This window comes from Nicotiana sylvestris, chromosome 5 (assembly GCF_000393655.2).
Source record: "Nicotiana sylvestris chromosome 5, ASM39365v2, whole genome shotgun sequence".
In the NCBI taxonomy this organism is placed as follows: Eukaryota; Viridiplantae; Streptophyta; class Magnoliopsida; order Solanales; family Solanaceae; genus Nicotiana; species Nicotiana sylvestris.
In genome coordinates this window covers 15,581,264-15,608,278 of record NC_091061.1, presented here as the reverse complement: position 1 = coordinate 15,608,278, position 27,015 = coordinate 15,581,264, and the positions used below count along the sequence as shown (strand labels likewise).

At 35.3% G+C, this 27,015-nt stretch overlaps 4 protein-coding genes across 4 annotated transcripts; 3 read left to right on the top strand and 1 right to left on the bottom strand.

Moving 5' to 3' along the window:
• Positions 1-6,553: 6,553 nt before the first annotated feature.
• On the top strand, positions 6,554-8,750 carry LOC104245404 (histone H3.3). Its single transcript, XM_009801007.2, has 5 exons — positions 6,554-6,660; positions 7,780-7,851; positions 7,941-8,017; positions 8,104-8,194; positions 8,314-8,750. The coding sequence occupies exons 2-5, from the start codon at positions 7,780-7,782 to the stop codon at positions 8,482-8,484; spliced, it is 411 nt and encodes a 136-aa protein (XP_009799309.1). The 5' UTR covers positions 6,554-6,660; the 3' UTR covers positions 8,485-8,750.
• Positions 8,751-11,920: 3,170 nt separating this feature from the next.
• On the top strand, positions 11,921-14,431 carry LOC104245406 (histone H3.3). The gene is made up of 5 exons (XM_009801008.2): positions 11,921-12,105; positions 13,450-13,521; positions 13,609-13,685; positions 13,782-13,872; positions 13,999-14,431. Exons 2-5 carry the CDS (start codon positions 13,450-13,452, stop codon positions 14,167-14,169), a joined length of 411 nt encoding a protein of 136 aa, XP_009799310.1. The 5' UTR covers positions 11,921-12,105; the 3' UTR covers positions 14,170-14,431.
• A 917-nt stretch (positions 14,432-15,348) lies between these two features.
• Positions 15,349-17,962, top strand: LOC104245407 (WEB family protein At3g02930, chloroplastic-like). Its single transcript, XM_009801009.2, has 2 exons — positions 15,349-15,551; positions 15,979-17,962. The coding sequence occupies exon 2, from the start codon at positions 16,005-16,007 to the stop codon at positions 17,481-17,483; it is 1,479 nt and encodes a 492-aa protein (XP_009799311.1). The 5' UTR covers positions 15,349-15,551; positions 15,979-16,004; the 3' UTR covers positions 17,484-17,962.
• Positions 17,963-22,925: 4,963 nt separating this feature from the next.
• On the bottom strand, positions 22,926-24,733 carry LOC104245408 (14-3-3-like protein F). The gene is made up of 4 exons (XM_009801010.2): positions 24,044-24,733; positions 23,632-23,754; positions 23,426-23,542; positions 22,926-23,336 (listed from the first exon to the last, which is right to left on the bottom strand). The coding sequence occupies exons 1-4, from the start codon at positions 24,521-24,523 to the stop codon at positions 23,280-23,282; spliced, it is 777 nt and encodes a 258-aa protein (XP_009799312.1). The 5' UTR covers positions 24,524-24,733; the 3' UTR covers positions 22,926-23,279.
• Positions 24,734-27,015: the final 2,282 nt, after the last annotated feature.

Genomic DNA, 27,015 nt, shown 5'->3' with positions numbered 1-27,015 from the left:
CTCAAAGGACTTGAATTTAGCATCAATGTCTCTCATCTCCATAATGTGATCACGCACTGTACGACTTCTGTCGAAAGTCATACTCGAGAGCCTCTTCATAAGGGTGCTGGCCAATGCCTTGTTAGAGCTTACGAATTGTTCATCAATTGCCTTCATGTAAGCTTTGAACATATCGCTATTAGGGATAGAACTCCTAATGCTTTGACTTATGTGAGCTTTTGTGAGCATTAAACTTAAGCTATTAGATGGCTCCCATCGCTCATAATTAGCCTTAGCAGTTGGCGTACTTGATTCCGTGGAAGTAGGTGGTTCATCCACAAGGAGTGCCAGGTCTAGATCCGAGCACCCTAAAGTGAGAAGAACTTTCTCCTTCCATTCAGTATAATTGTCACCATAAAACATTGGAATTCGAGCATTCTCATTAAAAATAGCATTAGGAAAAACTGTAAATACTGCAAAACAAGGATAAACATACATAAGCTATGGAGTACAATCCATCAAATGTGAATCGCGTAAATACCGATTCTAAGTAAATTCTAGACCTTCCTGTGGGCAGAGGTTGCAACCCATGCATAGAATTTACTTCACTTTATTAGACTAATAAACCAAAACACATAGAAATTAATCTGTACCTGTGGGCATAAGATAATTTCCAACTTAAAAGTTTATTATCTTATTCCAATTAATCTCATCAAAATAGTTACCTCCCTGTAGGGCCGGGTTACCATTTTAATAAGATAATCGGACAAAATAGATGTCATTATAATATTAATTTTAATCACTAAACTTTATGTGATTAAATATTTTCCTTTATATCAAGCACTCAAGATGTTGTGGCTACTCCTAAATACATGACACAAAAGAAAACTCAAAATGACATCTTTTAATCAACTTAAACTGGATATTGATTATATAGTCAAAATGGGCACATCAAATAAAGACACTACATATGCATCACCCTTTAATAAGTTGATAATCCTTATAATAAGTACTAATATTACCAGTATAATTTGAGTCATAGCAAAACCTTCAGGGATACCAAACCATACAGTGAAAGAACACACAATCACATGACGTGATTTTTAAAACCTTAATAAAACTATTATTAATAGTATTATCAGTTAAAACTTTATGCGAGATCATATAAATTCTTTATTATTAAACATAGAAACCAGAATTCTCATAACAAAAATTAATTTTGTCTAGACTGTGAACACAGCCAAGATGCATGAAAATTGCTTTATGAAACAAGAATGAAAAGGCACGATGAGCAGATAACCAATATTCATAGACATCTTTGTTTCAAAATAGAATATAATAATATACTTTATCGATTTTTCCTTTTCTGATCAAAACAAAACACCCACCAACAAACTATTGCTCGTATCCTTCAATTGGTACTTGATTTCCGCATCTAATTATTACACCAATTATCAATATTATTAAGGAAGGATTAAAAAGCACAAACATACTTGAAGGAATATCGTTTTGGCATATAAAGTGTGAATTAATTCTCTATGATTACGTTTTGTCTTCAATTGTCAAAACAGTAAACAAGGACTACATCTTGCCCCATTAAATTATCCTATTTTTGAAATCAAATCACAACACAGAGTAAAAGATAACAAGATAGGTTCTCAGTGTCACACCTCCTTTTTACCAATACTCCCGTAAAGGGATATAAAGGGAGTTTTTTCCAACTTAAAGTGACAATCGAAACGGGATCATTTTATTAAAAATTCAGAATCGCCACTTGGGATAATTTTATGGTATCCCAAGTCACTGGTTTAAATCCCGAATTGAGGAAAAGATTGACTCTGTATTACAGTCCGCGAATACAGAAATCCGGGTAAGGAATTTTGTTAACCCGGGAGAAGGTGTTAGGCATTCCCGGGTTCCGTGGTTCTAGCACGGTCGCTCAACTATTATTATTGGTCTAATTATCTGATTTTAAAACACTTTTGAACCTATGTGCATTTTAACTTTAAAACCCGCTTTTATTTATTTAAGGAATTATTTCAAGGTTATTTAAAACACACCGTGAGCCACGCCACATGAAATGCACCAGTGAGTCACGACACATTCTATTTAACCTTGTTGGAAATTGGAGCCGATTCACATGAAATGCACACCCGGATTATAACATGCTTATTTCTACTATCATTATTCGAAATTATGGTTGGGTTACATGAAATGCACACCCGAATTTAGGAAAGTAATTTAAATTACGCGCCTAAAGCTTAAAACCCAAACCCAACTAATATCTTGTTCAAGCGTTGGAGTCAACAAGATTTCATAAATGGGCCTGCTTATCGCCATCCCAATGGATTAGAAGTAATCACGAGCACCCAAAGACAAAATAGTTTTATCAACAATTTTATAGCCTAAATTAACGTCACAAGAAATATTTAAATCTAGTTACACTATAGGAGAACAAAATAAAGATAGTGAAAGAAAGAAACAGGAAAAATCCATACATCATTTCTATACCAACTACTGTTCGAATGAATTACAAGTATTTTTGCTACTATAAAAAAAACTCGCCACTGCTTCATTAGAAATGAGTCCCTTAGGACTTAAATTATAAAACATAGATCCGCCCAGCCCCATCTCTAAATTCAATCCATCAATATTGTCTTCCTCTCAGTATGCTTTAAATTAACGTGCGAGTCATTCTGTCAAACCTGCCACGCGTTTTTTTTATATGCACACCTCAACTACAACTAGCAAACTTGACCGAAAGGAACTAAAATATAAAATTATGATTTTTTATCATTCGAAACAGCAAAACAAGTAAAATCTACTCATGACAGAATTAACTAAGTTTAAATTTATTAATCGATGGGCTAAACGTAAAGGAATCAACATATGAATTCAAACAAAGACCAAGAGGTCAAGAGCAAATAAAGAGAGTAATCCGCTTCTACTAATACAAAGCTTAACAGCAGCTAAACAAACTTGAGCCTCAGAACAGGAGTTCAGCATTTTTGAAACAATGAAAACGTGAGAGAAATCAGCAATGGCTGGTAACTTGGCCGGAATTCTGACGGAAAAATCAAAGTGGTGACCGCCAACGAAGGCTTTTGCGGTGGCTAGGGTGATTGAGGAATGGGAGAGACGAAAGAGGTTAGAGAATGAAGGCTTCTCTAGACCTTAGGCGTTAGGGTCTAAATGTGTATTGCCCTTTTCAGAAACGGCCGGTCCAAATTTTTAGGTCCCCCTTTATTTTAGGTGCCAGATACTATTATACAAGGGCAAGAATTAGGTTAAGGGTATCAGCCTGGAAATTATGGGCTTGGGAATTATGGGTTAGGTCCAAAATTAGGCCTAAAAATGGGTTGCTCGAGCCCACGTTTTATTCTTTCCTCGCGAACGAGATTAAAATACGACATCGTTTATTAATTAATCCTACTTAAATAAAATAACTGTAAAATTAAACTGACCATTAAAATAAAACTATTTTTTGTATTTTCAAAATATCATACTAAAAGATAAAAAAATAAAAAAAAATCATTATAAAATTAAGATAACATTCCTAGAATTATTTTTGTATTTTCGAATTTAGTAGACAAATTAAAAGTAACGAGATAAAAATGTTAACTAGCTAAATAAGAGAAAATATTTTTTGTAATTTTTTTTGTGATAAAGTAAAGCAAATAGAGTCAAAATTAGGTGAAATAACTATATTAGACATAAATTAAATATTTACACGCTAAAATATATAAAATCTTGGGGAGGGTCAAAAATCACATGTCTACACTCAGCCTCAAAAGAAATTCTAAAACTGATGTATATATATGCGAAGGTTTCGAGTATGTGAAAACAAATGCGGTAAGCCAAAACCTTTTGCTCTCTATATCCGTAATTTTCATCAGAATATAGCGCCAAATAACATAGCTAAAGGGTGGCTCTGATACCACATGATGAAATTCGAATACACATACAGAGTCATCACAACGGAAATTAATTAAGGAACGTACCTTCAGCCATAGTTGTTCAAGTGATGTGGGGAATTCCTTTAAAGAACCTTGAGAGAAAATCTAAGGAGTCTTCTAGCATGTGCCTATCTTAGGATGCCAGACTAATGGAGTCACATGCGTATTTATAGGTAGGCTAGAGACTCTTAGGTAAATACTTTAGCCCTAGGGACTTCTCCATAAATTATAATTACCCTAGAGACTCCTAATATATGGTACAATTTCTTTCCATCAAAGAAACTATCATATATGCATAACTACAGAATATTATCTGATATATTATTTTTTTGGGAGACAATATAATAATTTATTACCTTATATGTGGGCCACACTAGAAGTTTCTAGAAGAGACGATAATTTCTAACAATATTTTCATTATCCTGCATCATGCCACAAAACTATTACTATTAAATAATTAAAGTTTGAAACAAAAGATCTACAAAATAAATATTATATATGTTATATGCTATAGTTCTTCTATATGTTATAGTAATATTATATGATTTAATAAGAGTTATAAATAAATAAAATTCAACACAATGTTTAGTTTGTATTTCTATAACATCTTTGCATTACCCTCCATTTTTATTTTTTTCTCTACTTCTGTATTTGGAATATTATTGCATTTCTTAAATACGATATTAAAGGAAAAAAGAGAAAATACAACTTTTAAAACACTTAATGAAAATTCAGAAGACATCACTTTTATAATATTTAATCAAAGTTCAACTCAACATTTAGTTTTTTTTTTTTATTTTTATAACCGTACGATTGATACCGAACAATCAAGATAAAAATACACATAAACACATTTTAAAAAAAATAAAAGACAAAATATAGACAAAGAAGAAGACAGAAAAGGAGAAGAGACACAAAGAGGAAGAGGAGAAGAAGAAATTATTAATTCACACTCTCCTCTATTTAGACCATTTTATTTCTTAATCTTTAATCAGGCCAATTCATTTTAAGAAAATTGGAAACAACAAATATTGACAATATTACACAGAAACAACAAAAATAAAATTGTTAAACACATCATGTAACAATATATGTACATTTGCATTCATAAACAAAATATTCTCGCACTTAACGCACAAAAAGAAATCCATTGACTCAATACATACATATAATATACCTGTAAATCCAGATGTCATCTTATATAAATTGCTCGAAAAATCAAAAGACCTGACCATAGTCATTTTTTTTCCTTGCATTATTATTTTTTTCCTTATTTATATACCTTTGATGATACTATATGATGAGAAACCAGAATGTTTGATATAGATTGATTGTAATAAGTTAATAACAACAGTTAAATAGACACTTGAATATAATCCTCAAAGAAATATCATAAAAAGGTGAGTTCTCAAACAATTTGACAGATAAAATTATGCAACGATTTTCAAAATTCACAACCCATATATCTAAAAACCTTTTTGCAGTGTAAAGATATACTTGCAGAACTCTCCTCTTCTTGAAACTTAAGGTCGTTCCACCAACACGCAGACAAAGTAGAAAAGATTATCTCCCAGCATCGTTAAAAGGAAATAAGTAACAAAGAAAGGAAAATTAGTAAGAATGTCATAGTTATAACACCAGAATCATTAGATTTCTTTCTTTGTACTTCTTTGTCCTACTCCTTGAAAGCCTTACCCTTAAGCATACGTGGTCATTAGCTCTCAATCGGAGCCACATCCAGGATTTAAATCATATAGGTTTAATTTTAATATTTTTAACATTGAACCCATTATATTTTTAAAGTTATAGGTTTATATTTACTATTTTTGCAATTTTTTAATGAATTTTTACATGCAAATTTTGATTTCGCGTAGAAAGTTATGGTCCAGTTGAATTCGTAAATTATACATTACATCCACCTCTGCTCTCAATTATAATCAGCAAAAGCACTTCAAAGCTCAGAATAATCTCAAACCAATTGTTTAGGTTTGATCTGAATCGGGGCAAAAGATTAGCCTATATAATCACTGTGATTTTCAGGTACAAATTAATTAGTTAATTATTCTTTTTCCTATTCCATAATTGAAATTTTCTCATATTTGAGCAGTAATTATATTTTGTTTATATTCCATAACTGAAAATCTCATCCATAAACCTCATTTATCTTTCCTAGGTAGTAAATGATTTTTTTTGTATTAAAATGAGAGATAAAATGTCAAAAAAAGGAGAAAAAGATAAATATAATCTTTGGCCAAAGAGATATGCAAAGTCTATCTTTTCTATTCACTGTAATATATATATATATATATATATATAGATAGATAGATTGCAATAAGTTAAAGATTAAGACCGAAACTTATTCAAAGTTCCTATTAATCCGCCAAAGCAAACATATTATTACTACTTCTAATGAAAGTGAACTAGATAATTTCAGCCAATCAGAATCCAGTATAGAGGCCTCTCAATCCGGCACGAACTTCAAGATCAAATCCTAACCGTCCAATCATTTTTAGAAAACACAACTAACTCATTTACTAACCGTAGATCATGGATTAGAAAAGCACAGGGATAATCATTCTGAACCGTCAGATATACAGTTTTGATAACACGATACCCCCACAACACGTTATATATATAATCCTTAACCTCCGCTCTTCGAGAACTTTTTTATTTACAAAACAAAAAGAGAGAAGAAGAAGAAGAAAAAAAGAAGATTTCATCAGAGGTTAGTCAGCTGTTTTCCTGCTTATATTTTTGAATTTCTCTTGTATATATGATATATGAAGAAATTGATCGGTTATATTTTCCTTTTTTTCTGTGGAAAATTTAGGGTTAGGGTTTCTGACTATCTTCTAAGTTAGAATTGTAGGTGTAGCTGCATAAAGTTAGGGGTTTTACGGAATGTTTGATTTCTATAATATTTTAGGGATTTAACTCTTCTACTTTGGTTCCTATAATAGTTTCCGAGTTTGCTGTTCTATTTTAGGGATTTTAATTGCTCCTTTTTTTTTTTGTGAAATAGAGACTGCTTGGATTGGATTCAACCCTGATTATCTTGTTCCAAATTTGAATATGTTTTCCTTTGTTTTTTTTTTCGAATTTCCTAAAGTATTAGGACTAGTCAGCTGCTTTTGACACTCATGTTATTTGGACCATATTTGAAAAAATCATAGATGAAAAAGGTGTTTTGCTCCAAGTAGCTATTATGATGTCATTATTTTGGGTACATAGGGAGTATATAGTATGAAGCGATGTAATGTTCTTGGGATTTGTACAGTATGGGCGTCAATTTCAATTGCTATGGATTTTCCCCTTCTTGTTTAGTGCAAGTTTGATGAACTTCATCTTTTATTTTGTGAGATTCTTGGTATGCTTTTCATGTATTAATGCAAAATCGAGTCTTTCTCAAGTCTTTGTACTCATAAGAGAATGCTAGCGCGAGACGACACATTATTTTGGTGATAAATTGAACATGGATTTCTATTGTTCTGAACACATTTGGAAAAAATCATTGTAAAATTATATATTTCCCTCCAAATAGCTATTGCAATGTCATTCTTTTTTTGGTCATAGCGAGTATATTGCATGAAGCAATCTTATGTTCTTCAAATTTGCTCATTTTGGGGGTTGTCTCTGTTTAATCATCAACTTCCTATGGTGTAAGTTGATTGTTGAAATCTTTCATTTAGCTTTCACTACCTTGTATTTAGTGCAAAGTTGTAATCTTTCATTTGTCTTTCTTATTAATCTTGTGAAATTCTGGGTGCCTTTCTTCTTTAATATTAAAATTAAGTTTTTCTCATGTCTGGATTAAAGTAAATAATTGTTGGATTATGGTTTTCAGATGGCTCGTACCAAGCAAACTGCTCGTAAGTCTACAGGAGGAAAGGCTCCAAGGAAGCAACTTGCTACCAAGGTCTATTTCCTTCTAGTTTATTCTTGGTCTTCACTAAAATGTTTTTTCAATATGTATTAGTTTTTAATTTTGTATTTTATGTGTATTAGGCTGCTCGTAAGTCTGCTCCTACCACTGGTGGTGTGAAGAAGCCACATAGATACCGCCCTGGTACTGTTGCTCTTCGGTAAGTACATTTTCTTAGATTACTTCTGGTTGTCTTTAGGGTTTATCAATGTAAATTGCAGCTTAATTAGCATTATATGTTTGCAGTGAAATCCGTAAGTACCAGAAGAGTACTGAGCTCTTGATCAGGAAGCTTCCGTTCCAGAGGCTTGTTCGTGAAATTGCCCAGGACTTTAAGGTAGATTTTGTGGATTAATTATTTGGTTTATTGATTCTGAATTTGATACTGTTATGGTAAGGAAGATGTAGTAGCCTATGTTGTTTTTCTGGTGATTGATCATTCTTTTTGTATTTCAGACTGATCTGCGTTTCCAGAGTCATGCTGTCCTGGCTCTGCAGGAGGCTGCTGAGGCCTACTTGGTGGGTCTATTTGAGGACACTAACCTTTGTGCCATTCACGCCAAGCGTGTGACAATTATGCCCAAGGACATTCAACTTGCCAGACGAATTAGGGGCGAGCGTGCTTAATATGATCAACTCTAGCTAGTAGCATTGTTGGTCCTTTCTTGCTCTTCTTTGTTAGACATAAAGGCAGTAACTAAATCTAGTAGTAGGGCTTGTTGCTTTGAATTTGTTGGTGGCTGGTGGTGTGCTGTAATTTGTTGGTGTTTTTTTGGAGAAGGGGAAAAACATGATATTTTGTTTGGATCTCTAATGTTTCGTTGTCACACCACTGGTGTCGAACAATGTTCAGTGTTTTCTTCTAATGGTTAGTTCAAGTTGTTGTGGATAAATGATTATACTGTGCTCTTCGTAAACATAGGATGCATTTGTACCATTTAAATGGATGCTTGGATTTGGGTAGTGAAAGCGTGGACTAGGTTTTCTGATGCATCTGTTGTAGTCACTATTCTGAGATTATGAGATACTTGCATCTGATCCACTTGTAGGATTACACTACACAAGATATGTTATTTTTATTGTTGTTATTTTTTATTTTCAACATTAGTATGCCTTTATAATCATATAATCGTTATCATATAATCATGATGGATAAGGAGTTTGGGCTCAAGGATGGCATTGGTCCGTCTGAAGATGCAAGAATAGAGCCAACTAGGAAAAGCAAAAGAACTAAAAGACTACCACAAAGGCTTTCGGGCTTTAAATGAGATCCGGGTTAACGAAGTGAAATGAGAATATTAGCGAGGGTACACGAATGGTTAAATGGCCAAATAGTAGAACTAATGTGGGAGGCTGAATATTGTTAAAAGCTTCCCCTCTCGTGTCTCGCTCTCCCACGCTATTTCTCTCTGTGGCTATGTCTTTTCATCCCTTTCTTTTTTGTTACTATCCTTAGTTATTGTTACTTTTGAGTGTAATTCCTTTGTTATTGTATCAATATATTAATGTCCCCATCCCCTTTCTTTCTTTTTGTAATCTTCACTTTCCTCTATCCCCGTTCTCACTATCTTATCTTGTACTGAGTTCTGTAATGTATTAGTAATCAAATCACTTTTCTTAGACTATTGTTGTTGGGGGTTCATAACATTGGTGCTTTCATTAAGAGTAATCCATGGTAGATTCCTCTGAGGCATTAGTTAGTTTAGATCGATTCACTAGTGAGAATCCAACGGGCTGGATTTGTCAGGCGGAGTGGTACTTCAACTACCATGGATTACTCTCAATGGTGAGAATTGATCTTTGATTAATTGAAACTCAATACATGGAATTAGAGAATAACAAGATGGAAATTAACATAACTAAGATAGGGACAGAAAAAAAGGGATGGAAAGACAGAGCCACAGAAGAAATAGTCGAGGGAGAGAGACCACAAAGAGAAAGTTTCTACAAAAATTCAGCCTCCCACATTAGTGCTACTACTTGGCCATTTAACCATTCGTGTGCCCTCGCTAATATTCTCATTCCAATGTACCCAATTCATTAACCCGGATCCCATATAAAACCCGAAAGCCTTTGTGGTGATCTTTTAGTTCTTTTGCTTTTCCTAGTTGGCCCAATTCTTGCATCTTCAGACGACCCAATGCCATCCTTGAGCCCAAACTCCTTATCCTTCATGACATTATCCCCATCCTCAATTAGAACCTTGTCCTCAAGGTTTGAGTAGAGCAACAATGGTAACATAAGGGAGAAGCTGTAAAGACTCAATTGTGTGTCAAACAACCAAATATCCTCAGTTAACAAATTATCTTGATAAAAGTTGTAGATCTCTTCAAGCTCAAATTTTCCTTTAATAACAGAATGCATTACATGAGCTACTTTGATGCTTGAATATGTTTTTCTCCTAGTGCAAGCCAAACAATTGAGCTATCTATTCCTTCTTTAGTGTGTTTAAAAATCATTCTTGGCATCAAGAATGCCAGAACCCTTGCCACTAATTGTTGTTGCTCATGGTTACTCTGCCTTCTACACCACACAAATACTGAAGAGCGAGAACATAGAAGGAAACACAATTTATGAATGTGCGGTGAAATTGATTCCTCTAAAGAGTTTCTCAAGTTATTTCTTTGGCTAAGAGATTAAGCAACTCTTTCTCCAATTGCATAATATGATAATGGCATGTATCATCTCGATTAAGGTTCCACCAAATAAGTTATCATCTGTAGAATGTGGCACAACCCTCAAAGAAATAATCCATAGCCGCGCTAATTGAACTAGCAAAATGCCACCTCTAGGATTAAAAAACTAAGACATTTTACGAAATTGTTGTTCAAATCCATAAGTCAAGCAGATAGAAGCACCACCACTTCTAATTGCCTTCAGAAATACACCACTAATCCTTAAACTCTCATTTGCATTTGCAACTAATACACTGTTCTTATGTCTAGCTGAAACATAATACCTTGGCGCTATGAGCCACATAATAATATTGCTCCACATACATTGCAGTTCATCAGTCTTTCCATGCCACTTAGAACCCACATCTAAACTCTCTGGTGCAAGTCCAAAAGTAGCAAATACACATTTTAAATGGAATGTCGGAACACTATAATACCTTACTCCAAGCCTTTTGTTAAAACAAGTGGCTGTCAAAAGGACACTAACCTTTGTGCACAAAGAGAAGTTGCAGCAATGTACCTCTCGAAACTTTCATCAAACAGTTGGACAACGTTGCTCGCAATAGCTATAGCTTCTTCATTCGGTATTTTTATTGGAGGTTTTGGAGCATTGTCATCACTAGTTAGCCTGGCCTCCAAATCAGCAGTAGGTGAGCAGTCAAATCCATCAGAAGAATTGAAGCTACTGCTCAGAGGAGCAAAGGCAGGCCGCTGGGCTTTATGAGGGACCAAAATTTCAAAATGAGTCTGTGAGAGATAGGCCAGACGCTCCACCGAATCTGCGAAAGCCCGTTTCTGAAAGCGCATAACCAATTTCTCAGTAAAATGTTTCCAATCAAAGAACTGGTCATTGCGGTAAAGCCAGTCGAACCAAGCGAGTGCATCGCCGCCGAGGTAGAATGAAGCGAGAGATAGCCAATAGTCCTTGGGGATACGACAAAAGTTGAAGTACCACTCCGCCTGACAAATCCAGCCCGCTAGATTCCCACCGATGAATCGATCTAATCTGGCCACTACCTCGGAGGAATCTACCATGGATTACTCTCAATGAAAGCACCAATGTTATGAATTTAACAAACAACACAATTGCAAATAGGAACTGAGAATTGATCTTTGATTAATTGAAACTCAATACATGGAATTAGGGAATAACAAGATGGAAATTAACATAACTAAGATAGGAACAGAAAGAAAGGGATGAGAAGACAAAGTCACAGAAGAAATAATCGAGGAAGAGAGACCACAGAGAGAAAGTTTCTACAAAACTTCAGCCTCCCACATTAATGCTACTATTTGGCCATTTAACCATTCGTGTGCCCTCGCTAATATTCTCATTTCAATGTACCCAATTCATTAATCCGGATCCCATATAAAGCCCAAAAGACTTTGTGGTGGTCTTTTAGTTCCTTTGCTTTTCCCAATGCCTTGTTTGAGCCCAAACTCCTTATCCATTGTGACACGATACCCCCACAACACGTTATATATATAATCTTTAACCTCCACTCTTTTAGAACTTTTTTATTTACAAAACAAAAAGAGCGAAGAAGAATAAAAAAAGAAGATTTCATCAGAGGTTAGTCAGCTGTTTTCCTGCTTATATTTTTGAATTTCTCTTGTATATATGATATATGAAGAAATTGATCGGTTATATTTTCGTTTTTTTCTGTGGAAAATTTAGGGTTAGGGTTTCTGACTATCTTCTAAGTTAGAATTGTAGGTGTAGCTGCATAAAGTTAGGGTTTTAACGGAATGTTTGATTTCTATAATATTTAGGGATTTAACTCTTCTACTTTGGTTCCTATAATAGTTTCCGAGTTTGCTGTTCTATTTTAGGGATTTTAATTGCTCCTTTTTTTTGTTGTGAAATAGAGACTGCTTGGGTTGGACTCAACCCTTCTTATCCTGTTGCTAATTTGAATATGTTTTTCTTTGATTTTTTGAATTTCCTAGAATATTAGGACTAGTCAGCTACTTTTGATACTCATGCTGTTTTAACGTATTTGGAGCAATCAAAGAAGAATAGGAGGTTTATCTTCAACTGCAAAGTTGAAATCTTCTATCGTTTTTTTAATTCTTTATTTTGTGAAATCCTTGGTGTGTGTTTTCATGTATTAGTGCGAAATATAGTCTCTCAAGTTTTGTGCTAATAAGAGATGCTAGTGTGAAGCAGCACATTATTTTGGTGCTAATTTCAACATGGAATTCTGTTGTTCTGAACATATTTGGAAAAAATAATTTCCAAAGTAAAAGATCATATAACTCACTCCATTTAGCTATTGCTATGTCATTCTTTTTGGCATAGTGAGTACATTAATATTGCATGAAGCATTCTTATGTTCTTCAAATTTGCACAATCTGGGTGTTGACTCTGTTTATGATACCACTCTTTTGTGTACATAGGGAGTATATTGTATGAAGCAATCTTATGTTCTTTGGATTTGTACAATTTTGGCGTTAGTGGTTAATCATCAATCTCAATTGCTATGGATTTTGTTCCCTTGAGATAACACATTATTTCGGTGCTAATTTCAACATGGATTTCCGTTGTCTTGACTGTATTTGGAAAAAAATCATTTTCGAAGTAAAAAATTATGTATCTCCCTCCAAATAGCTAATGCAATGTCATTCTTTTCCGGCACAGTGAGTATATTAATATTGCACGAAGCAATCTTATGTTCTTCAAATTTGCACAATCTGGGGGGTGACTCTGTTTAATCGTCAACTTCCAATGGTGCAAGTTGAAAGTCTTAATCTTTCATTTGGTTTTCACCTTCTTGTTTTTAGTGAAAAATTGAAACCCTTCATTCGTCTTGCTTCTTAATCTTATGAATTTCTGGGTGAGTTTCTTCTATAATTGCAAACTTAAGTCTTTCTCATGTCTTGATTTAAAAAAAAACTGTTGGGTTGTTGTATTCAGATGGCTCGTACCAAGCAAACTGCTCGTAAGTCTACAGGAGGAAAGGCTCCAAGGAAGCAACTTGCTACTAAGGTCTATTTCTGTTTAGTTTATTCTTGGTCTTCACTAAAATATATTTTGTATGCATTAGTTTTTAATTTTGTATCTTATGTGTATTAGGCTGCACGTAAGTCTGCTCCTACCACTGGTGGTGTGAAGAAGCCACATAGATACCGCCCTGGAACTGTTGCTCTTCGGTAAGTGCCTTTTTTTTTTTCTTTTTAAAAAACTTATGGTTGTCTTTGGAGTTTATCAATTTAATTGCATGCTTAATTAGTATTCTATGCATGCAGTGAAATCCGTAAGTACCAGAAGAGTACTGAGCTCTTGATCAGGAAGCTTCCATTCCAGAGGCTTGTTCGTGAAATTGCCCAGGACTTTAAGGTAGATGTTGTGGATTAATTTTTTGGTTTACTGGTTCTAAATTTAATACTGTTGTGGTAAGGAGGATTTAGCCTATGTTGTTTTCTGGTGATTGATCATTCTTTGTGTATTTCTTTGTTTTTTCAGACTGATCTGCGTTTCCAGAGTCATGCGGTGCTGGCTCTGCAGGAGGCTGCTGAGGCCTATCTGGTGGGTCTCTTTGAGGACACTAACCTTTGTGCCATTCATGCCAAGCGTGTGACAATTATGCCCAAGGACATTCAGCTTGCCAGGCGAATCAGGGGCGAGCGTGCTTAATTGATCAACTCTAGCTAGTAGCGTTGTTGGTCCTTGTCTGGCTTTTCTTTGTAAGACATAAAGACAGTAATTAAATCTAGTAGTAGGGCACTCGTAGTTGCTTTTGTTGGTGGCCGGAGGTGTGCTGTAATTTGTTGATGTTTAGTTTTGTAGGAGGGGTTAAGAGCACAATATTTTGTTTGGATCTCTAATGTCACACCACTGGTGTCGAACAATGTTCAGTACTTTCATCTAATGGCTAGTTTCAAGTTGTTGCGGATAATTGATTATACTGTGCTCTTCGTAAACTTAGGATGAATTTGTACCATTTAAATGGATGGCTTGGATATGGGTAGTGAAAGTGTGGACTGTTTTCTGATGCATCTGTAGTAGTCACTATTCTGAGATTCTGATATATTTGCATCTGATGCTTACATAGTAGATTCTGGTTAGAAAGCTATCACATCTGGAAAATGTAGCCTTCATTTAGAAACAATTGTATCTTGAAAGCTAGAGGCTTTATTATATGTTAATCCGTAGTTATTGGGGGTTATAGCAGAACTTGTTTAAATGAAAGAATTCATAATGTCTGCCGGCTCTTCGATGGCGTAACTCTTTCAAATTCCTAGCATTCCCCTCAGCCAGACAACAATAAATTTACTACGGGAAGATGCGATTCAACCGGCAGGACTGTTTCCATGGGGATGGGGGTAATTACATGACATTAATTCACCGTCATCAACTAACAAGTATTACAGAATGGTTATACACGAGTGTACGTGATCCAAAAAATGGCTTCTATGCACAATGCTATGGAGCATTATGCTCTTTTTTTTTTTTTTTTTTTTTTTTCATATACTTTTATATCCATTTTTCTCATCTTATGTCTTCACCGATAGACCATTAGTCCCCCCCCCCCCCCCACCAAAAAAAAAAAAAAAAAATTCACCCACCCACCCTCTCTCTGTTTCTCTACTTTGGTTTTCTAACAAACACCCCGCCAACTTCGGGCTGTGGCATGACCAGAATGTTAGTACCTTTTTGGGCGCAACTGCTTTTGTCTACTCATTTTTAGTGGCTGTCGATATTTTTCCAAGTGTGTGTACTAGCGATTATCTTTCAAGTACAGAGCTTTTCTCGGATTCATTTGTTTCCTTTCATGCTTTATCCTTAGATAAAGTTTTATGGATTTGTCTGGTCTCTTGTTTCTTGAGTGTTGAGTTTGCATGATAACAAAGATTGATTCTTTAGCAACTTTGAGGGATTTGTGTAACAACAGTAAAATTTCTAGAATCATTTCTGCTTCCAAGCTTTGCAGAGGGGATCTCTTTGGGTAAAAAATTGATTCAACCACCCTTCTTTTTCTTGAAATAAATCCCTCCAAGGTTGACCATTTATCCAAGGTCCGAAAACTTTTTCTTTCATTCTTCATATTCTATATTCACTTTTTATCTAGGAAATTATACAAATTGATTCTTGATTCTTTTCTCCAGGATAGTGATTCTTTGGTGTAATTTGGATTATGGTTTTTTTTGGCAATTTTTTATCATTTGTGATTGTTTTAAAACATTAAAATAACTAAGCATCAATCCCCAACACGCTAGTATCAGCTGTATGAATCCTTTTTGTCCATATCACTCCATTTATATCCGTCTCAATCTGATATTATTTAAAATAATTGATTTATCCAGCATTACGAGTTGTTTACTTTTTTACTCGCATATAAATCTGACAAGGCTAAAAGGACTCTAAATAATTGGTCCATAAGTAAACGTACTAACACGACTAAATTTAATCTCGACTAATTTAATATGTTGTTTTTGCTTGTAGAATATTGGATCAATAGACTTTTAATCATGCAAGAGCAAATGAGAAAACATCAGGAGGAGGTAAAGACAATGAAGAAATTGTATATTGATACTGCTCAAGAAGCATTGAAGATTAAACAAAACAATATCAACTCTTTGGAGTTGGAGATAGAGAGAGCAGAACAGTCTCATCTTAGGAAATTGAAAGAGGAATTGAGTAATGCAAAAGAGAATAAGGCTCAGACAATGGATGTATTATCCAATTTTAAGAAAAGGGTTCATGAACTAGAAGCTGAAGTAGCGAATAGAAGATTATCCGAGTCTAAAATATTCGATTCATTGGTATTGAAGACAAAGGAGTTTGAGCAAACTAAGATTGAACTTGGAAAATCTAAGGTTGAGATATCTTCCCTGCATGAGAAGATTGAATCACTCGAGGCTTTGTCCGAGCAGAATAGCAGGCACGTGAATTGTTCTTGCGATGGGAAGATTGTTGATGCATTGGCGAAGGAAGTGGGATGTCTAAGATTTGAACTTGGATTGGCGAAGGCGAATTTGGATAAGATTCAAGAAAGAGAGAAGTTTGCTTCTTTAAAGGCTAAGGCTTTGAGTGATGAGATACTCTTGGTTAGAAAAGAACTTAAATTGGCAACTGATGCAGAAGAAAAGAGCCAAAAGGCGTTGGATGATTTAGCATTCGCGTTGAAGGAAGTTGCAAATGAAGCTACTGTGGCCAAGGAGAAACTTAATGCTTCTCAATTAGAATTAGAACAGGTAAAAGATGAGGCGCGACAATTGAAACAAATGGTCAGAAAGTCTGAAGAAGAAAAAGCTCTTGCTCAGCAAGAGACTGCTAGACTCGCGGAGTCTCTTAAAGATGCTGAGAATATGACTAGAAGAGCAAGGAAAGAAATTTACAAATCGAGGGACATAGTGAAACAGGTTATAAATGAAGCGGACGCTGCAAAAGCTGATGCTGATTTAGCTAGAGATGAAAATTCTCAACTCAAAGATGCCCTGGCTGAAAAGGAGGAATCACTTTGTTTTCTTACGCGAGAGAATGAACGCCTTAGGATTAATGAAGTTGCAGCTCATGAAAATGTCAAGGAATTAAAACGGCTACTTTCTTCGTCATCATTGAAAACTGAAGACAAGGATCAAGAAGAGGAGAAGTCACTGGTTCCATGTTATGACCTAAAACTTAGTGAGCTGAAGCTTCAACAAGAAGAGGAAGATTTAGAAGCGAAAATTCAAGACGAGTATCCTGAAAAAGCCGAGGCACTTAAGGGCTCAATATTTGATACAACAAAACAGGAATCTCATCATCGGAGAGCGTCTTCATCTGCCTCTTCAGATGATTTTGGAACACCAAGAACAGAAGATTTTGATCATCCAGATTATAATCATCTTGATAATTCAGATAGTGGTAGAAGTCCTAGTAGTAGTAGGAGGAAAAAGGCGTTGTTTCGACGAGTTGGTGACCTCATAAGGAGGAAGAGTTTCCATAAGAGGGAACCATCCAGTTAGTAGGCCTTTGTTCTGTATATACAACCTGAAATTGTACAGTTAGTTTAAGTGTTTGAAGTTTTCATGTTGCATACAAAATGCTCCATTTATCAGGAGGGTGCAGTAAACTCTTGCTATGCGCGAGATCCGGTGAAGTACAGGACCACAAGGGTTATTGTAAGCAACAAGAGGCTGTTGTCACGGCTCGAATCCATGACCTTTTGATCACATGGCAGGAACTTTACCAGTTACGCGAAGGTTCCCTTCAAAATGCTCCATTAATCAGAAGCAAAGGAATTGCAGCCTGCCAATTTTTTATATCATCAAGTTGTTATTTTAATCTTCAATATTAGCTTCATTAGATCGAAGTATGAATGTCGTTCGATGTTATAACACCATGTACATACATGATTATAATTTCATTTAGATAGTATATTGTAAACACTTCTGCATATTCTGGTTACTGAAAGAAATAACTCATGGCGTCTGTATCTTGATTCCTCCCAATATTTTTATGACTTAGGACATTAAAGATATAACTTAATATGTAGCAAGGAACCATAGTCGTCCAATGTACTCTTGAGATGTTGAATTGGAGTTGGTAATAAGGTGAAAATAATAAGATTTGTGCCATAGAAATTGCAGACTCAGGCATAAAGCTGAAATGGGGGTTTTTACCCGGTTTGACCAATATATCATAAAGCTGAAATGTTTTTTTTTTCTTTTTATATGGTGGTGTTCGGACCAACTTATGTGTGCTTCAACTAATCCATAGGTATATCAAGGCTTAAACTGATAGGAAGAAATCAGCTAGCGGATTTTCTCACCTCTAACGAAATTTGAACTATGGTCTTCCCCGTCATTCCCACTTTATTAACCGCTAGGCTATGCCATCTAGTACCTTAATGTTGTGGGAGACGTGTTTAATAGGCGCAATTTTGCTTCGGTTGAGGTTTCAATAGCCAATAGGTCATAGCTTTAGTTCAGGTCTAAATGAAAATTTTGACAAGTTTGAGGGGCCGTCGATATACTCAGCCTTCTAAATAAACTAAAAGTTTATGAGAAAAATCGCGCATGCTTAAAAAGACATCTGCCATATATTTATTGGGTTGATGTAAACACCTAGTGCGAGTAAGTTTTCACCGATTAAGACATTTGTATCGGATACATACTTATAGTTGATTCATGTAATGACAGTCATTCTATGTCCTCTTAAAGCATCAAACTAACATATAAAATCAATCAAGATCCAACAATTCAATAATTAATTCCCAATGCTTAAATTTTGGATTTTGATCACTCAATTCTTAATAGTTTAGACTTTAGAAATTGTTCGGTGGCGAGGCAATAATAGGAGATTTTGACTCGTAATTTGTACGCCTTAGATTGTATGTCCTCGTAATACACAATATAATATTAAAAAATCGAAGTCAAAGTAAAGACATAATAATAAAATCAAAAACGGAATTAAGGTTTTATATATTTACGTTCAAAATCATAGGACTACACCTAACTTTAGAGTAGAAAACCTAAATTGTTTAGGGAAAATTTCACATTAGAACAACTAAGCTACATGCTTTTCAATTTTATAGACCATATTTCAATTTACAACCAACTAGCCCAAAAATAATAGGCTAAGATTCAACATCCAACTCAAATAGGTTCTTAAAATTACTATTTAATTTTTAAAAAAGATTCCTCAAGCTTTTAAATTAATTTTCGAATCAGTAATTGTGACTCAAATGTTAATTCAACAAACCAAATTTATTTGGGTGGTGAAAATTAAATTTTTAACAAGCTTAAATATGTGGGTTTAAATTTCGAATTTGATTTTGTGAGAAATTTGGAGTGGGTGTTATTTATACTTGTTAGAAATAGTATAAGGAGGTTGTATATAAAATTTGAAGTCATTTAATGGAGATTTGGACTGGTTTTGAACAAGAATTGCAATTGAAAATCGTGGAAGAAGTTCGTCTACAAACGCTTGTATAAAGGTGTATAAAGTTGTATAAGGTGTGTTTCTACACTCATATACACTATTATACAAGATTATACATAATTATACAAAAAACTGATTTCGTCTTCTTCTTTGAATTTTTTCTGAAATTTAACTCAAATCTACTCCAAATCACTTCAAATTTAAAATTTGAACTTCTTTTGATATTTTCAATCAATTGGAACAACACCCAATCCAAACAACTAACAAATTCAAAAAAATCCATTTTCAAAAGCAAAGCTTTGAATGGCTTCAATGGCGGACTCTACTCTTCAATTTTCTTACATTGCAAGCAGGTGACACAAGAGGAGAAGCAGAAAATACACGGCCCCTTGAAGCATATGTAGAAGATGTGAGAAAAAGAGAGAGTGAAAGCAATGGTTGTGAGAATAAAGAATCCATAGCTTTTAGAAGCAATGATTGTAAGAACACAGATTTTGAATTTGCAAGTGCTTTCAAAATATGTACAATGTGAGCTAGGTGGGGTAAAACTTAAAAATATGGACCATTTTTTGTTATGGTGTGAAGTCATATGTATTTTCTTGTAATTCTTTCAATTGTTTATAATTTCGGTATTTATTAGTTTTTTTTAATTCAAGTCTAAATAGGATTAATTATAGTCAAAATAATATTGAAATAAGTTTTCTAGTTTTGTAAGAGTAGGTTTTACACTATTATAAATAGGAGTGCTAGTATCTTGTTTCTCAGTATTGAGTTTGCATGAGAATAAAACGCCCTTCTTTTTCTTGAAAGAGATCCATCCAAGGTATTAATCCTTCTCTTTGCCCTTCATATTTTTTTAATTCAATTTTATCTAGGGAATTATACAAATTGATTCTTGATTTTTCTCTTTTGGGAAGTGATTTCTTTTGTGATATGGATAATGGTTTTCGTTCAAAACTTTGGTATCTTTTCATTGCTTGTTTTTAGACAACAAAAAATCAGCTATGCCTTAATCCCAAACAAGTTGGCGTCAAGAATATAAATCATGTCCATATCGCTCTATTTAAGCATGTTTCAATCAAATATTAGCAGTAGAAGGTTTTTAAGTTTTCTATTGGCACATATATCTCTGACAAGACTAAAAACACTCCTAGCAAATACTGGACCTAAAGTAGACTAAAACTTAATCCGAACTAATTGGTATATTGTTTTCACTTGCAGACTATCAGATTAATAGAGTTTTTATCATGGAAAACCTTGAGGAGGAGATTTGGCAGATGAAAGAGGTAGCTAATGAGGCCAGAGTGAAGGCAACTGGGGAACTATTAACAGAGCTAAGGACTTCAAGGGAATTACAGTGTAATACTCGAGAAGAATTGAAGATTAAATACAAGAAAAAAATTTCTCTGAATTTGGAGATTGAGAGAGCAAAAGAGTTTCAGCTTTGGTTAGGAGAGAAAGAAGCTAGTTTAGGAAAATTGAAAGCGGAATTGAATAATGCAAAAAGGAATGAGGCTCAAGCGATGGATATATTATCCAATTTCAAGAAAAGGGTTCATGAACTAGAAGTTGAAGTAGAGAATAGAAGATTATCCGAGTCTAAAATATTCGATTCATTGGTATTGAAGACAAAGGAGTTCGAGCAAACTAGTAGTCATTGTGATGGTTCATGCCATGGGAAGGAACTGGGATGATTCGGGTCTGAACTTGGATCGATGAGGGAAAATACCGAAGAAAAGGAGAAGTATGCTTCTTCAAAGGCCAAGGTTTTGAGTGATGAGATGCTGTTGCTTAGAAAAGAACTTAAATTGGCAACTTATGCAGAAGAAAAGAGCCAAACCGAAGCAAGTAATTAGAACTAGAACAAGTAAAAGATGAGGCAAGACGATTGAAACAGATGGTCAGAAACACTGAGGCTAGGTACCAAAAGCTTTTGGATGAAGCAAAACAGGAAACTCTTGCTCAGCAGGAGACTGCAAGACTCGTCGAGTCTCTTAAAGATGCTAAACATATGACTAGAGCAGCAAGGGAAGAAATTTACAAATTGAGGGACATATTGAAGCAGGTTATAAATGAAGCGAACGTTGCAAAAGCTGCTGCTGATTTAGCTAAAGATGAAAATTTTCAACTCAAAGATTCCCTAGCTAAGGAAATTTCTTGCTCGAGAGATTGGACAAGTAGCCAAGGAAATTTTCAGCGTCGAACCTATTGAGCTGCTTCAACAAGAATCGGAAGATTTAGAAGCAAAAATTCAAGATGAGGATCCAGAAAAGGCCGAGGCACCAAAATCAGAGCCCCATACACCAAAACAGGTATCTCATCATCGGAGAGCATCCTCATCTACCTTCTCAGACGATTTTGGAACACCTAGAGCAGAATTCTCTGATCACTCAGATACTGATTGAATCATAGTAGGAAGAGAAAAGTATTATTTCATAGAGTTGGTGACCTCAATATTAGGCCTTCGTTTTTTAGATACAACTTGGAATGGTATAGTTATTTTCAGTTTTGAAGTTTTAATACTATGCATATATTCTTCATTTATCACATGACAAGAAATTGCACCCTTACAAGTGTGTTATTTATTCAGTTGTTCTTTTATTCTTCAGTGTTAGCTTCATTAGACCTAAGCATGAATGCCCAGTCTATGTTATGAGTTATAACATCAAGTGCATGATAATAATTTCACTTAAATAGTTATTTCAAATCATTTTGAGTATTCTGTTTGCTGAAAGGAATAAATCATGGCGCCTGCATCTTTGTTGCTTCTAAGATTAGGGTGCTTCTCTGTGCAGTGTTGTATAACTTAGGACATTATAATATTTATGCCATAGACATTCTAGTCATCCAATGCATTCGTGAGATATTGAAATGGAGTTGGAAATAAGGTGAAGAAGAACAAGATTTGTTCACCAAGAATTAGATGCATTAGAACCTTGCACCCAAATGTTGTATGTTTTTATTCGACGAACAAACAAGGACCTTAGCCTGGATACCATAAGAACTATAGAGATAGATATAGGATGAACAAGGTTAGTGGTAGACTTGTTGTCGCGCCAATAAAATCTAATACCCTTTCCGTTCCATTTTATGTTACACTTTTTCCTTTTTAGTCCGTCCCAAGAAGAAGAATAACACATATCTATATTTAGTAATAATTCAACTTTAAATATGCCCTTATGGGAAAAATCAGTTGCGGCTTTAAAGTTTACCTTATCTCATTAAGCTTACCCTTAATGAGATAATTTCTAGCCATAAATTTCTATGGATTATTTTAGACCACAAGTTTCAAAAGTCTTTATCTCTTAAATTTCGTGCCCAGTCAAACACCTTCACGTAAATTGGGACAGAGGGAGTAAAACATATCCATGAGCTCGAGTCATCAAGAGAATGGGGAAAGGAAAACCTGTTTGGTTATTGGGCAAAAGGGTTTGTGGGGTGGGCTTTACCATTTCCAACTTACATCACAAACTAAAGCCAAAACACTATGTAAACATGGTGAACAAGACAATGAAATTGGTAAATTTAAATGGAGAACAAATGCTCAATTGATCATTCCAATCAGGAAAAAGAAGCATCCAAATACAGGAGAGCTGCAGAGATAAATAATGATATTTGAACTCATGACCCAAAGCAAACAAGTTGAAATCCTATATCAGAACTGAACGCAAGTGAAAGCGTCCTACTTCCCCATATTCATCTCCATACAAACAAAACGCCAGACATGCACAGAGCTGGACCTTTCTTTAATGAACAACAACTTACAATTTTTAGGTCTCACAAATCATAGGGGAGTTAGAACTGCAAAGAGCTTAATTAAACCAATGAGCAAAGTTTAACATGGCATTCAAATCCTGAATTAAAGATTTTCACCACTTTTAGTGCTCCTCATTATCAGGTTTTGCTACTTCTTTCATCTCTTCTGTTCCCTCGTCCTGCAAAAAACCCCATACATGACTTAGCAAAATGATCACACAAGTATTAAAGGAACAATCTCATCAACAAGAGAATAGAAAGAACTTGCCTGCATGTCCGAGGTCCACAAAGTCAGATTATCGCGAAGAAGCTGCATTATCAACGTGCTATCCTTGTAGGACTCCTCCCCCAATGTGTCCAGCTCAGCGATCGCCTCATCAAAGGCCTTTTAACATAAACACAACCATAAGTAAGATATCTGAATTCCTACTAAATATTCAAATTAAAACAACAAATCATGACTTTTTTGCTTACCTGTTTGGCAAGATTACAGGCACGATCAGGAGAATTCAATATCTCATAATAAAATACAGAGAAATTGAGAGCAAGCCCCAATCGAATAGGATGTGTAGGTGCCAGTTCCGCATTTGCAATATCCTAAGAAAAAACAAGATGAATATTTCAATTTCACACTTCAATACAATGTAAAGTCAAAATTTTCTTTAGCATTTGCATGCTTCTTCATCAGGACAAAAAAGCTGGCCCGATTGCTTACGTTTGCATATTCTCCCCGTATTTCTCATTAATCAGGACGAAAATTTGATGCAATTAATAACAAGATCAAAACTGGATATTTCTATTCCGGCATTTGCATGATTTTTCATCAGTTTTTAATAAAACAAGAAGAGAATTTGTTGCAGCTGATTAAAAAAAATCAAAAGCAAACCTGAGCGGACTTGTAAGATGAAAGAGTATTCTCAGCAGCTTCCTTTCTCTCAGCTCCGGTCTTAAACTCAGCCAAATACCGGTGATAATCTCCTTTCATTTTCAAATAAAACACCTTAGAATCTCCGGTTGACGCAGCGCGGATGAGATTTGAATCGAGCAGCTTGAGGATACCGTTACAGATCGAGGTCAACTCCGACTCGATCTTAGATCTGTAAGTTTTAATAGAGGTCACATGATCTTCGTTGCCTCGGCTCTCTTCTTTTTGCTCGATAGAGGAAATGATTCGCCACGAGGCTCGCCGTGCTCCGATCACGTTTTTGTATGCTACGGATAGAAGATTACGTTCTTCGATAGTGAGTTCCTCGCCGCCGTCCGCGGCGGTTACGACCTTCTCCATAAAATCTACCATCTCCTCGTACCGCTCAGCTTGCTCCGCAAGCTTCGCCATGTATACGAACTCATCGCGCGACGACGACATCGATGTTTGAAGGGAGAGAGAGAGAACTGGGAATATGAAATGAAAGAGCGGTTTGGGGATTCTTCTGATTTCAAGTTTGATTTTTGTGCGCGCTAATTGAGGCTTTCAGATTTGTGGGCCAGGGCCATAGGAAACTCTAGCCTCTAGGTTTTGGCCATGATTGTTGACTGGGACGAGAAGAAGTTCTCCTAGTGCACCTTGGATTGGTATGCTTCACACAAACAAAATGGTAGGTGTGCCAACAATGTTCATGGGTGTGAGATCTTTCGGGAAAAATTATACGGGGTTGATTCAAAACGAACAATATCATATTATGTTAAAAGTATTATTAGATCGTTTTAGCCCAACAACTTGTGTCAAAGCTCAAGTTCGATGGAATGAATATGATGATGACGACTGAGTGATGGTGCAAGGCTTGGTTTGCTTACTCTTACGAGTTTGGAGACGCACACACACAAAAAAGGTAGTTGGGGGCGGCGGTTGCCATAAATACTCTGAAGATGTAGATGACACACAGTAAAATTCAGAGATTGAACTGCAGCTCGTGGTAATCGGCCACATGGAACTTAATTTGAGGAGAAGACTTGTGGATCGTGGTGATAAGCCACGTGCAACTTAATTAGACGGGGATTATTAGATAGCGAATAAAGTCTCACATTGGTAGGTGAAAAAATTAGGATTCTATATATAAGATGTAGGAATATCTTAATGGTGTGAGACCTTTTGGGGGAAAACCATGCAAGTTTGCCTAAAACGGACAATATTACACCATATTAAGAGTAATATTGAGTCGTTTTGGCCCAACACAGAATTAAGAAGAATTAATCTGAATAACATCTCGCCAATTGCTATAAAAAATAAATATTGAATCTGCCTGGTTATTCGGGTAAAGACCCCAAACATTAAATCTCACCATAAATTCAGTATAAGTAATTCAGAATGTTATTCGTTGTACAAGAAAAAATTACCCCCGCGTAATCTAATGTGTCTACTTAATCTTTATACGGGTTCATAATGACTACACGAGATAAAATTTGGTTTGGTAAATTAAAGTTGGTCTGATGCATAATAGGATCTTCTGTGCACGATGGTATATTGAGGTGCCCCTGCCGGTTGTTAGAACAACGAGAGCCAGGCTGGTACGAGTGTATATGGATTGGGTTGGTTCGATTTTGATAAAAATCGAACCAAACCAACTATATCGATTTGGATTGGTTCGATTTTGGCGGGTTTTTTTGAGTTTTTCGTTACTTAAATATTATTTCAATCTTACTTTGTTAAATTTTTTATAAGTAAATATATTTAGTAAAAATGCAAAAAATTGACAAACATATTGTCACACCTCCTTTTTCACCTACACCCCGTAAGGGCGTAAAGGAGTTTTTCCAATTAAAGGACAGTCGGAACGAGATTTAGTTATTAATTATTCAAAGTCGCCATTTGGAAGATTAATAATGTCCCAAATCACCGGTTGAATCCCGAACCGAGGAAAAATATGACTCTGTATTACAGTCCGCGAATCAGAAATTCGGATAAGGAATTCTGTTAACCCGGGAGAAGGTATTAGGCATTCCCGGGTTCCGTGGTTCTAGCACGGTCGCTCAACTGTTGTATTTGATTTTATCTGATTTAATACATGTGTGCTTATGTGCCTTTTATTCACAAACCGCTTTTATTATTATTTTAAAGGAATTGCAACATCGCGAAAATGCGTCTCGAACCACATCGCAATCAACACACCCGTGGTTGTTAACACAGTTGACTCCGTTGAGATTTGAATTTGGGTCGCATCAATACGCACCCGAGTTTAGGAATGTAATTTTATTAAAATCGTGCCTAAAGAGTCTAACGCATATTTCTTTTGGGAAAAACCATGAAATTCACTAACACATGCGTTCAAATCCTTGGTCATTTCTTGGACACAAGCCATATGAAGAAATCAGCAAGGCCTGGGCCGCTTATTGATGCATTTAGGCCCAACTGCCTGCCGTCAGGCTGCGGGCTGAATCATGTGAAGCCTCAGTTCAGTGTAGACCTAGACGTCCACCACAGTTACCACAAATCATTCAACACGTTAGTAACGCAGGAAAACAACATACGCCTATTCAGATTAACTCAACAATGATCACCTTGATTTTCAATTTTTACTCAGATTATTTTAACTTTTGACGAGCTACAAGATACCACTAAGGTAAAAAGAAAAACTGGAACTAAGATGGAGAACTCATATACTTTAAATTGGCATGACAATTGAACTTAAGCTGTGAGTATGCTGTTAACGTTATGTCCTACTACTTACACAAATCAGAAATGATTTAACAAATCCTTTACAAAACGATGCCACTAACCTATCATGAATCTAACACTTTTAACTGAAGCATGCCTGAAATCAGATCACTCTGTAATTGGGTTCAAAATAATTACGTCTGTTCTTTACTTATGAAATTCAATCAAGAGTAATGGTGACAGTCCATACAGTCCACAGTTTATAC

Coding starts and splice junctions, on each gene's coding strand:
- LOC104245407 (XM_009801009.2), top strand. CDS start 16,005: ATGCAAGAGCAAATGAGAAAACATCAGGAGGAGGTAAAGACAATGAAG.
- LOC104245408 (XM_009801010.2), bottom strand. CDS start 24,523: ATGTCGTCGTCGCGCGATGAGTTCGTATACATGGCGAAGCTTGCGGAG. Junction 23,755..24,043: donor CATCTTACAAGTCCGCTCAG/GTTTGCTTTTGA, acceptor GTTTTTTCTTAG/GATATTGCAAATGCGGAACT. Junction 23,337..23,425: donor TGTGGACCTCGGACATGCAG/GCAAGTTCTTTC, acceptor GGTTTTTTGCAG/GACGAGGGAACAGAAGAGAT.
- LOC104245404 (XM_009801007.2), top strand. CDS start 7,780: ATGGCTCGTACCAAGCAAACTGCTCGTAAGTCTACAGGAGGAAAGGCT. Junction 7,852..7,940: donor GGAAGCAACTTGCTACCAAG/GTCTATTTCCTT, acceptor TATGTGTATTAG/GCTGCTCGTAAGTCTGCTCC. Junction 8,195..8,313: donor AAATTGCCCAGGACTTTAAG/GTAGATTTTGTG, acceptor TTTGTATTTCAG/ACTGATCTGCGTTTCCAGAG.
- LOC104245406 (XM_009801008.2), top strand. CDS start 13,450: ATGGCTCGTACCAAGCAAACTGCTCGTAAGTCTACAGGAGGAAAGGCT. Junction 13,522..13,608: donor GGAAGCAACTTGCTACTAAG/GTCTATTTCTGT, acceptor TATGTGTATTAG/GCTGCACGTAAGTCTGCTCC. Junction 13,686..13,781: donor CCTGGAACTGTTGCTCTTCG/GTAAGTGCCTTT, acceptor CTATGCATGCAG/TGAAATCCGTAAGTACCAGA.